Source organism: Triplophysa dalaica, chromosome 10 (genome assembly GCF_015846415.1).
Source record: "Triplophysa dalaica isolate WHDGS20190420 chromosome 10, ASM1584641v1, whole genome shotgun sequence".
NCBI lineage: Eukaryota > Metazoa > Chordata > Actinopteri > Cypriniformes > Nemacheilidae > Triplophysa > Triplophysa dalaica.
Window position 1 is genome coordinate 1,557,352 of NC_079551.1, and position 12,137 is coordinate 1,569,488.

Here is a 12,137-nt window from a genome sequence, read left to right on the forward strand (position 1 = left end):
TTCGTGTTTACAAGTGTTCAATCACATGCTTTAATATATACATTAAAGTAATATATACACATACTTTTTATATAGTATAAAACTTTATCAATATAAATAAAGTAGTGCTGTATTTAATACATTGGAATACGATTAAATATTTGTTAAGAATTAATACTTGAAAAGGAGGGTCTACTGACACGCGACGTACACTTGTATGTTTCTCACTGCGCATGCGCAGAAACAAAGACGCGCAGGTGTAAGTAATCGGACACATTTATCCTCGTCACATTGAACAAATACTCACATACATAACAAACATTACGTTATTTAATTTATAAACATGTTGATAATCAAGAATTAAAATGGTTTAGATGGAACTGTAAATATAAAATACACTCGTGAGGAAATAAGTTACAGATTGACTAAATTATAATTTTTCACTTGATAGAAGGTTGTGACTTTCGACAGTATTGTGTTTTAATCTACAGTGACTTTATTGATGTTAAAATATAAAAAAGATCATTGTACGAACACTTCATCATGACATTCTATCGCCGTGTATTAGTGACATCTGGTGTTCATCTGAGGAAACTACAGGAGGGTCAAATTCACATCTTAAAACCACATCTCTCCTCCTTCTGATCACTTCAGTGAAGATATAACTACACGTTTCCAGAAGTGCTTTGAAACGCCATTAATGCAGCATTGTGTTTGGATTATTTGTAGTATTTGTATAGTGTTTAAGAGAGTTATTATTTCACAACATCACAACAACTGTACAATAGAAAATGCTTTACACATCTCTTGTGTTGTGCTTGTGGACTCTGATCGGTAAGTTGACTTTATTTCTATATTTTTGTTTAGTTGAACACTTTATGAAATAGTCGGAGAGCAACACATTACACATTTCATGATACTAAACATAAAAACACATGAAATCATATAAATGACAAACATTTAAGCATTCATATATCACATAATGCACATGCTTTAAAAAATTCAAGCATTTATAAAATCTATAACTAATGTGAGAGTCCATGATCAAAACACAGATGAATAAACTTTTAGTCGTTGATCAAACACTTTTACTTTAGTTTGTAGTTATTCAGAGAAAGTGATAAAAAAACAAAAGCTCAAATGTTGTTAATAAAGATGCTAGAAGACACACAAGAGGAGTTTCATTTCTTATAGAGCAAATATTCTTTAATGGATCTCTTATTAATGACGTCTGGATTTATCAAATATAGTTTGAATATCTGTGCTTATTGACTCGATCGACTTATTTGAACAATAATAAACACTCAAACTCAATTGATGATGTAATATTAGTGTGATGTAACACAAATGTGTGATTTGTGTTTTTCTGTGATTGATCTTTTAAATCGACATGTTTGTGTTGAGATGATGTTTTTAAGATCTCTTTTCACGCTTTCACAACTTATTCAATGTTGAGTTGAGAGCATCACACTTTACAAATACTTACGCACAATTTCCATCTCTACGTATAAAACCACAAAACGAGCACAACATGCAAAAATTCACACATGTCGTGCAGAAGCAAACACTTTATTCATCGGTGGTGTAACGTCTGGGTGTGAGCCGGGCAAATGTGTCGTGTCTGGTATGAGAGATGGTGTTGTCACAAATGAATTGTGTGTTTGGTGATACTTTCTTTTCAGTTTGTGCATCTCAAGTGTGAACTCACCTAAAATCTTTAAGTGTTGTTTTAGACTTCATGATTAAGACGAATGTTTTACAGACACACTTTTAAAGTGTGTTTATGAAAATAATTGTGTGATTGTGTTTGTGTTGTTCAGGTGTGTTTGGTGATGAAGTGAAGTCAGTGTCAGTGATGGAGGGACATTCTGTTACTCTACACACTGATCTCACTCACATACAGACACGTGATGATACTGTAGAGTGGAGGTTTGGAGTAAACGGTCCTCTCATCGCCAGAATGAAGAGATCAGTCAATATTAATCCCATATATGAAGATAATAACACTGAGATATTCAGAGACAGACTGAAGATGAACAATCAGACTGGAGATCTCACCATCACACACATCACATCTCAACACTCTGGACTTTATACACTGATCATGAACATTGGAAATAATCATAAAACAGAGAATTTCAATCTCACTGTTACTGGTGAGTTTAATGTGTCATTTAAACTTTGATATTTATATTGAGTTTTGTGATTAAATAATATGAATCATATTTTATGTTGATTTTCTTTTTTTCAGTCTTAATGATCACAACAAAATCTCACAATGTCAGATTAAGCAACACATTTTAGTGATTGTCTAATATTTTCCAGTTTCCACTGCTGTCAGTTTCAGTCAAACTACACAAACTCCATCTTCATCATCAGAGAGTTCAGGTGTGACAGGTGAGACCATTGTTCAGTGATTTACACATGGTAGACAACATTTACTGCAATGTTTCAACATTTATACGGCAACACATTGAGTCAATGCATCTGAATTAATGTAAATTTGGTTTGTATAATATTGCGTGTCATCTTGTACAAGAAATCCCACTCAAATGCAGACGATTTGTAGCTATCACACGCCGCAAGCGTGATCTCAGGTTAAAGTCTACACATGAAGTGTGATCTCAAGTTAAAGCCTATACGGATCCGAGAACTTTTAGCATCATTTGTTTGTGTCTACAGTTTATATATAAGTGACAGGGTTTTATTTCTGTGTGAAGTGGGCGGATGTTCCCACATGAAAAAATACTGAAGCAAACAAATGTGGAACTTAAAGAGTTAAGTCAGAATTTTCAAAGTTAATGTGCGGCATTTATTTTTGTGACATCAATAAACAAGATGAAACTTGAAAGTGTTGTTGTTGTTGTTTATCATTCCAGAAGATGTTTATAGTCCATCAGGAAGAACACACTCGAGTTATATAGTTGTGATGTGTTGTGCTGTTGTTGGATGTGTGATGATTGTAACTGCACTTCTGATCTTCTTCATCTGCAGAAAACACACAAACACACGTGAAGAAGGTAAATGTTGATCACAGTTTTTATTATTAATTATATTTTAATTCAGCACCTTTTGATAGAAAATGTCATGCACTATAAATATTCTAACGCTGTTTCTATTGGAAAAACTTTTGATGATTTAAAGTTACAATATATGTAGAGATCTGTCATTTTATCATTGTTGTTACAGTTCAGAGCTGTGAGGATGACGTCACTTACATCACTTACGCTGACACAACATTCTACAAACACAACGAACACATAAAGGTAAAATAATAAATATGTTTCAGAGGAAATAATCAATAACAACCATTAAATGTCAAACTGCTGATAAAAGACAACTGATTTAAACCATACGCTCGTAGAATGTGTTAGGATTCTCTAAAGGTCGCACATTGTTTTATTTAAGTAAAAACTCGGGTCAAATTGATTATCATTTGTATAACCACAACTACAAATGTCATTTTTAAACTATATTTATTGCAACAAAACCATAGTTCATTTTTGGTTACCGCCCCAATAAAGGACATTAACAATTGCAACCGTGGAAGACGTGATATTAAGAAAAAGCTGATAACACATCTATCAAAGATGCATCTTCACAGATTAGTTTCACACGTTTCAACAGCTTGTTTCCTAGATCTGCGAAATACACATCACTAATAAAACGTATATAGTGTTTCATACTCTGTTTTGTTATATCTTCTGGTTCACAGAGAGTTAAAGAGGAGGATGTGGTGTACACAGAAGTCATCATGAGACCTTGATCCAGTCTTCCATTCCCTGACAGTTCTCTCCAAAGTCTTACATGTATCTTCTGGATCATGTGATCTATTCATTTTAATTGAAAGGTCTGCGACTGCTTCTTGGCACTATTTCTTCTTTCTTTAGACTTTTGTGAAAAGCAAAAAATGTTTTTGTTTTATTCAATGATTCACAACACAGAGTCTGTCCTCTAGACACGCGAGGTGCTTAAGGGGACCACAAGGGGGCGCCATTGCTCTCAAACATGCATTAAAGAAAAGTGGCACAATCATGGTCATTTTTTACAATTCAAATATGTTTATTTATTTGAGACATCATGCAGTGTGGCAAGCAATGACATTTTATGACTGACTGTCGCCTACAAAATAAAACACAGCACCAAGAATGTGATTAAAAAATAAAGATCAGGAAGAATGAATATGTCGTTTTGTACTTTTATTCAATTCATTTCTTTTGGTTTAATTTAGTGTCAAGTTTGCATATTTACAGAAACAATTAACAATAAATGTTTTACTTTAATTATAGATTCTTTCCAGTACACCAATGTTGTTTGTTGACCGTGTACTGCTCAGATCGCTCAGATTCAACTCAAGTTTATTTTTTACAGAGCTCTCATAATACATTCATTCATTGTGCAGATGCTTTTATCTTAAGCTATATAACAAATGATTCATCTTAAGACGACACTAATCATGAGTGCCGGTATTAGACATTTTCAGACAGTACACAGAGAAGACAACGAAAATGTGTCCCAAGGTTGTATTAGACAAACAACAGATCACCATTGGAATCATCAGAGGCTTTTTCAGGTTTTACTTCACGTGCAAAAGAGACATTCATAATTAACTACAATGTATTAAAGTAACTTATTGACACACAAAGACACACACACAAATACAGACACATGTCAGCAGTGCTGACTCTAAACACTGATTTGAATATGTTCTTAATAATCACATGTAATAAAGTCACTGAATCTGTTACTTTCCTGCAGTGCTTGTAGGCTATATTATAAAAGAGACCAGCAGCATCAGGACCAGTGTTATTGATAAAACTGGTCCAGTTATCATCCAGGGTGACGTCCGATTGAACTCTGTCTCGGCTAAAGACAAACACCTGTCATTCATATCTCAAAACATCTCAATCAAAACATGATATGAATATTATTCTGTGTAAATTATTTCATTTTCATTTATCAACTACAGTCTACTTGTGTGTAAAGCTAGACAGAAAGAGAGATAGAAAGAGAGAGGGACAGACATAAAGAAAGAGAAGAGAGACAGACAGGCAGACAGTGACTCAGACAGACAGAGAGATAGACAAAGACTCAGATAGAGTCTCAGACAGAAAAACAGACGGACATATAGATGAAGAGACTGCATATGCTCTTGTTGACGTCAAAAACAGGGAAAACTGAAGGAGAAGTAAGATATGCACATGACACACACATGACTTACAAAAGAGGAAGAAAAAGAGTTTAAAAACTGAAACAGATTCTATTCAGAGCGAGAAAAACAAGATACCGAAACTCCTGACATGAAAGAATCTTTATAACTGTAAACAGAAAACCTGACAGAAGAGCACTTCTCTCACTCCCAATGAAAACTCAATCCATCTCAAAGACAAAATCTAACTGTGGCTGTAAAACCTTCATTTTTGACTCTGGAAAACATTGTTGACTCACCACTGACGACAACATTGAATCTCTTGTGTGAAATCCCAGAACTGCTGCTGATCTGTAGTTTATAAAGTCCAGAGTCTGTGGTTCTGACGTCAGCGATGTTGAGAGATCCCGTCTGATCCACCTGAAGTCTGTTTCTGAATCTCTCATCATTGTTTCCAGGTATTGAGGTCTGATGTGTTTCTCTGTCGATCTTTGCTAGGAATGTTTCTTCCTCATTAAAAATCCAGATAAAATCCAAAGCTTTGTGTATTTCATCAGGATTAATGTCTAGAGTCACAGAATCTCCCTCATTCACTGACAATCTCACAACATCATCAGCACCAAACACACCTGAACAACACAAACACAAGCTGATATCCAAAACAATCAAATAAATAACACACACCCAGTTTGTTTTATACATTGTGTGACTTTATAAACAATTTCCTTACAGAACTTAAACTGTACAAGCTGTGTATGATCTTTTTGTGCTTTTTACTTGTTTTTAGGCTTTCAAATAAACATCATTTATTATGTCTAATAACCCTTCTGTAGGTGGTTTAAACACTGAGCCATCCACAATATATAGAAACCTGAACACACAAACACCAACACTCTCGACAAAAAAAGAAAAACGTCCTTCCTTGGTTTCGCTCAGACACGATCAGCCCCTAACAGAAGGACAACAACATCAACACACATTCAACATGTCCGTTTAAATACTCACCGGACAGAAGCACTGAAAGAGCAAAGATGAATATATGATCCGTCATGTCTTAAGAGTCTTTCCAACATGAACAAGTGCGTATACAGGAAGAAGACAACTCCCTAAATTAGGAACTGATCTATGGAACTGAAACCTGGAAGAACACAGAACAATCTGGCTTTCGTCTATGTGACGTCTGCATTTACATCGGCAAGACATTTACAATACATTAAGCTCATCTGCAATATGTCTCAGTGACGTGTGCTGTCAGACGTCATATAGACATCTAAAAGATGTCTGTCAGATGTTTATGATGTAGAATGGATGTAAAGCTGCTCTTTCTAAGATGTTTAGCAGATGTTTTTACACAGCAGACCTCCAGATCTTAAACAGATGTATTATAGACGTTAAGACGTCTCCGAAACGTATTGCAGATGAGAAAACTATGTAAATGCAGACGTCAAATAGGCGTTTGCCAGATGGATTGTGCTATCTGGGAAAAGTCTTGGGTTGTAAGTCATTGTTTGCTCATCTGCAATACGTCTCTGAGACGAGTGCTGTCAGATGTCATATAGACGTCTAAAAGATGTCTGAGAGATGTTTATGATTTATATTGGAGTTAAAAACTGTTCATCTTATCAGATGTTTCTACAGAGCAGATGCTTTTCAGATATTCAGCAAACTCACCTGTGCGTTTTAATAACACAAAACTAAAATATGACTTATTATATCATTATTATTGCCTGTTTTCAATACATTTAAATATTGCGATGCGAGACGTGCCCTTGAGGCTTCCCTCTGCGCATGCGCCGACACAGCTCAGGACAACTTGAGCATTAATCGTCACATAAAAAAAAATATCTAAATATACATTGCGAACATTATGTTTTATCTATGTGTTGCTTAAACGATCTATTAATCAAGAATTCTAAACAGTTTACTGTAAATGTAAATAAACTTTGTGGTGAGGAAATCCTTGCCCGCCGGTAAGAACAAATGATTTTTAAGACTGAAAAGGAGGTTTTGTGTTGCGAGAGGATTTTTTAAGTCTACAGTCACATTTTATGTCAAAATATTAAAGATTTGTTTTTAATGACAGAAACTCTTCTTCGTGGGGATCCATCACTGCGTGTTAGTGACATCTAGTGTTCATCTGAGGGAACTGCAGGAGATTTCATTTTATGTTCTGTCTCTGGCGTTTACTCCTTTTGAACAACCAAATACAGTGTTATATTACACATGATTTATGTTCTACAATTGTGTTTATATATAAAGACATGCAGTCCCTGTTTAAAATCCACTGAAAACACTTGCTAAAATGACTTCTCAATCCATCAGGCATATGATGAGAGGTTTTGTCACTAGTTCACACACTTAAAACCACATTTGAAAACCACACCTCTCCACCTCCTGTCAACTTCAAAATAACATTGAAGTCTCTGCAAATGCTCTGAAACGACATTAATGCAACACTTCCATGGAGTTTTACTCACTTTTGGTCTTTTTAAAACGTGTTTTATTTCACAACAACAGAAAATGCTTTACACATCTCTTGTGTTGTGCTCATGGACTCTGATTGGTGAGTTGACTTTGTTTCTTTATATGTTTGATTTGTTTTTGTGATGAAGTTCAGTTGAACATTTGGTGCACGTGGTGCGGATACAGTAGGATGTGAACAACACATTTCAGTGTTCTTCATACTAAACATAAAAACACAATTGTATTAAATCACTTATTAGAAAAGTCCTGTATTATATTTGATACATAAATCTAGAACTAATGCAAACGTGCTGAGAGTCTTTGTATCACAAAGACGGATGACACACAACTAAACTTGTAACGGCTGGTCAAACATTATCAGTTTAGTTTACAGACGATTTTGATTCTTTAGTGAAAGTGATGAAAACTAAAATCTTAAGATGTTCTCAGTACAGAAGACACTCAGTGTGGATTTTTGAGCACAAAAGAGGTTTAGAGCAAATCTTCTTTGCTTCGTCCTGGTGTGTGATTCATGTCTGTGCACATAAACAGATTCACTCTATATCCCTAAAAATCAACACATCATTTGTAAGATCTCAATTCACGCTGTGGATTTTTAACTTTACAACTGATTGTACGTTGAGTTAAGAGCATCACTTTAGAAATGCTATCATACGGTTTCCTCTTCTCTCTCTACACATTTAACCACAAACATGCAGTAATTCACACATCTCTTGCAGAAGCAAACACTTTATTCTCTCACAGCCAGCGGTGCAGCATCAGGGTGTGAAGCTGATCCAGGAGCACATGACCTCTGGTGGACCGATGACCGCATCCATCATACTCGAGCCTCACAAGATTAATTACACAATAACTTATAACAAAACAACTGTGTCCACATCCTACAGCGTGTCTTTGGGAAATCCAAACAGTCGTTTTGTTTACGCTGCAAGCTTCACTGCATTTATAATCGTCTGAATGTGTTTGTGTTGTTCAGGTGTGTTTGGTGATGAAGTGAAGTCAGTGTCAGTGATGGAGGGACATTCTGTTACTCTACACACTGATCTCACTCACATACAGACACATGACGAGATCGAGTGGAGGTTTAAAGACATTCTCATCGCCAGAATCAAGAGATCAGTCAATATTAATCCCATATATAATAATGATAAGACTGAGATATTCAGAGACAGACTGAAGATGAACAATCAGACTGGAGATCTCACCATCACACACATCACATCTCAACACTCTGGACTTTATCATCTACAGACTATAATAAACAATAAACTGACAAAGAAGAATTTCAGTCTTAATGTTAATGGTGAGTAGAGTTTGGTGAATTAAATGTTATTTCTGACATCATATCTCATCGCATTATATTTAAGTTGACTTTCTTTATTTGTCAATCACAATAAAGTCTCACAGTGACAAATCAAGCATCACTTTTATTTACTCTTGATTTATTCACCATTCTGTTGTTCTGTCATATTTTTAAGCTTGTACTGCTGTCAGCATCAGTGACTCTACACAAACTCCATCATCCTCATCGTCTTTATCATCATCATCATCATCATCAGAGAGGTCAGGTGTGTCAGCTCTTTTAGTAAATGAATGATATGTGAACATTAGCTTGTAGAAAACTCTATTATGGTTTCTGGCTTGTTTCTTCACAATAATCACATTGAAGTGTCAGTGTTTGTTTTGAACTCTCTCTTACAGATGTGTTGTTGTTGTTGTTGTGTATCATTACAGCAGCAGATGTGCACTCACATTACATTATTCCTCTCTCTTGTGCTGTTGTTGCATTTCTGATGGTTTTGACTGCACTTCTCGTCTTCTTCATCTGCCGAAAACACAGAAAAACACACAAACAGGGTAAATAATGACAAGTACCGATGATCCGAGAGAAAGAGAGCCCTATAAACACTGTTCATAGGGCTTACGGTCACAGGCAGTGTTTTTATTAGTATTATTTATACAGCTAAGCAACATTTCTTTTTTTTTATGCAGAATTACGTGTGTTACATATATTGAACAGTCCGAAGAAGTTTTAGTTTCAGTCACTTAAAAACTAATCAAATCTGTTTGTCGTCTGTCTTGATCGTTTCAGATCAGGCCTGTGATGATGATGAAGTTAATTATGCCGAAACAACATTCTACAAACGAGACACACAGATACAGGTAAAAATGCATTCAAGCATGTCAAGTGGACTTCTGTGAAGTAGGTGACACACTTCCTACTGTCATCCAGCCTACATTTTAGTCAAAAGGGGGCGCTGCAGAGCCTCCTATCTATACGTTTCTGCACATGTCTAAAGTCAGTTTTAAGTCATCCATTACAATTGTTGCTTGACTGTATGACCCCAGTTGTCAGATTGTATGACAGTCAAGACTTAACTTAAGAGGCTCCAAGAATTTATTGTACCAAGCATCGGCCCTGCAATCCTTTAAGGGGCCCTAAGCAGAATTTTATTTGGGGATCCCCCTGTGACCCCAATAAAATCAACTATTGTCAATATTTAATTATTTGCCCCCAGACTTTAAACCTAACACAACCATTTCTTTAGTTGTAGCTGTGTTTCGGATGTATGAATGTCATAAAACAAAAACACATAAACAAACCTATAATTTAATCACTTCAAATTTTCGGTGAACTATCCCTTTAAATACTTGAGCACAGACCATACAAAGGTTGTGGAATTTTATTGTTTAATTTGAAGTGCACAGCACTCTTGCAACTTTAAAACTGAAGCGTCTTGCTGAAGACGTGACTATAGCTCTCTCTTCTTTGATTTGATTGGTCAACGTTCGGCTCTGTAACCAGTAACTCCCACCGTCTTTCATTTGATTGGCCACAAAACATATTTTGATATTGCAATGTTGAGTTTAGTAAGTAGTTTAACACATTTTGTCCACAGAAAAATTATTGGGTGCAGCCCTACGTGAGAAACTGGATGTGTCGTGAATATATCACAGGGAAGCTGTAATCTCATGTGCTTTTGGGGCCCCCTAGTGGCGGTAGGGCCCTAAGCACCTGCTTAGTTGGCTTATAGGGAGGGCTCTGGTACCAAGTCTCATACATACTGTACATATATATTATGGATATTTCGGCAACACCCATGTGCTTCTAAGAGTTTTTGAGCATGTCAAGCGCCCCCAAAAGGCCGAAATCTTGAGAAAAACAATGGGCCTTTTGTACTTTCAGCCCGAATAATTCACCTCTTTATACCATGACAAAAAAGGTAAATTTGAAGATAAATCTCTCTTAGGCTGTTTATATGATAAATATGAATATTAATAACATAAAGCTTTGTAATATTAACATTTAGTTTTTTCTATTTTTTGCCATGTTACACCATAGGACACATGAACAATTTATTCCTCAACTACCCATGTACTGAAAGTATGAGTGATATATAATGTTTGAGTCTATAAAACGTGTCTGTGAGCATGTGTTTAAAATATCTATTTTTGTTTTTCTCACAGAGAGATAAAGAAAAGGAGGAAGATGTGGTGTACACACCTGTCAATATGAGATGTTGATCGCCTGTGTTTGGTTTTTGTTATATAAGGATTCCTCAATATTCATTTTACATTCATGTTTTACATTTCGATTTATGATGATGGTGATAATGAGTGTCAGCTGCGCGTTGCACTGGCTCCGTAACGTAACTTAACTTAAGAACATAAATACAAACTTAACATATGTCCGGGCCCGGTCCTCTCTCGTCTGCTCTGTAAAAACATCTGCTAAACGTCTTAGAAAGAGCAGTTTTACATCCATTCTAAATCATTAACATCTTAGACGTCTATATGACAGCAGACGTCACAGAGACATGTTACAGATGAGCAAACAATTAAAAAATATATGAATTATTTCCTGTTGTCTAATTTACAGATGTATTGACGTGTTTAATGCGTGCGATTAATTTCAGATATAGTTTTCATGCCAGCTGGTTGATGTATTTTGACCCCATAATCTGTTTTCTTGATGTTCTACTTCATTGCCAGCGCACCTTGTATACAATAAACATATCTGATCCATATATCATTGTAATAAAGTTATTTTTAAATGAAAACACTCAACTGCTCAGATTAATGGGATTTTTAATTATACAGCCCATTACACACACATAAATATCATATTAAAGAAATTGCAAAAAATTAAAATAAATGATCTACAATGGCTTAATTTAACAAAACAAATGTATTTACATTAACAGGAAATTAACGATAACAATATTTACGATTCAAATGCATTTGTAGACAATAACAGTCACTAAAAACTGTACCAAGTAGTGTTCTGTTTCCAATTTAGCTTATGGTGAAGGTGATTTGGCTTGGATAAATGGGAAGATGCTTAATTACATAAATACGATGGAAAGTAAGAGAGAATCTATGATGAGATAACTGTTTATTTTCACCATCATTGTTCTGTAAGAAAACACACACAGATGTGGCATAATGTACATTCAGTTTCACTTCAGGGTTCTGATCACCTGATTATTACTGTCTGGCTGTACATTAACTCTAATATAAGATA

General features: G+C 35.3%; 2 protein-coding genes across 3 annotated transcripts; both read left to right on the forward strand.

The window, feature by feature from the left end:
• Nucleotides 1–663: 663 nt before the first annotated feature.
• LOC130429396 (uncharacterized) lies at nucleotides 664–4,023 on the forward strand. Its single transcript, XM_056757933.1, has 6 exons — nucleotides 664–813; nucleotides 1,800–2,135; nucleotides 2,305–2,376; nucleotides 2,859–2,999; nucleotides 3,169–3,245; nucleotides 3,695–4,023. Exons 1-6 carry the CDS (start codon nucleotides 771–773, stop codon nucleotides 3,743–3,745), a joined length of 720 nt encoding a protein of 239 aa, XP_056613911.1. The 5' UTR covers nucleotides 664–770; the 3' UTR covers nucleotides 3,746–4,023.
• A 3,468-nt stretch (nucleotides 4,024–7,491) lies between these two features.
• Nucleotides 7,492–11,625, forward strand: LOC130430427 (uncharacterized). Of its 2 annotated transcripts, none has more exons than XM_056759541.1 (6): nucleotides 7,492–7,691; nucleotides 8,332–8,915; nucleotides 9,091–9,180; nucleotides 9,347–9,469; nucleotides 9,705–9,775; nucleotides 11,081–11,625. In XM_056759541.1, exons 2-6 carry the CDS (start codon nucleotides 8,570–8,572, stop codon nucleotides 11,135–11,137), a joined length of 687 nt encoding a protein of 228 aa, XP_056615519.1. In that variant the 5' UTR covers nucleotides 7,492–7,691; nucleotides 8,332–8,569; the 3' UTR covers nucleotides 11,138–11,625. The 2 variants fall into 2 exon arrangements, with proteins under 2 accessions (XP_056615519.1, XP_056615518.1); XM_056759540.1 differs by having other exon boundaries at nucleotides 8,589–8,915.
• Nucleotides 11,626–12,137: the final 512 nt, after the last annotated feature.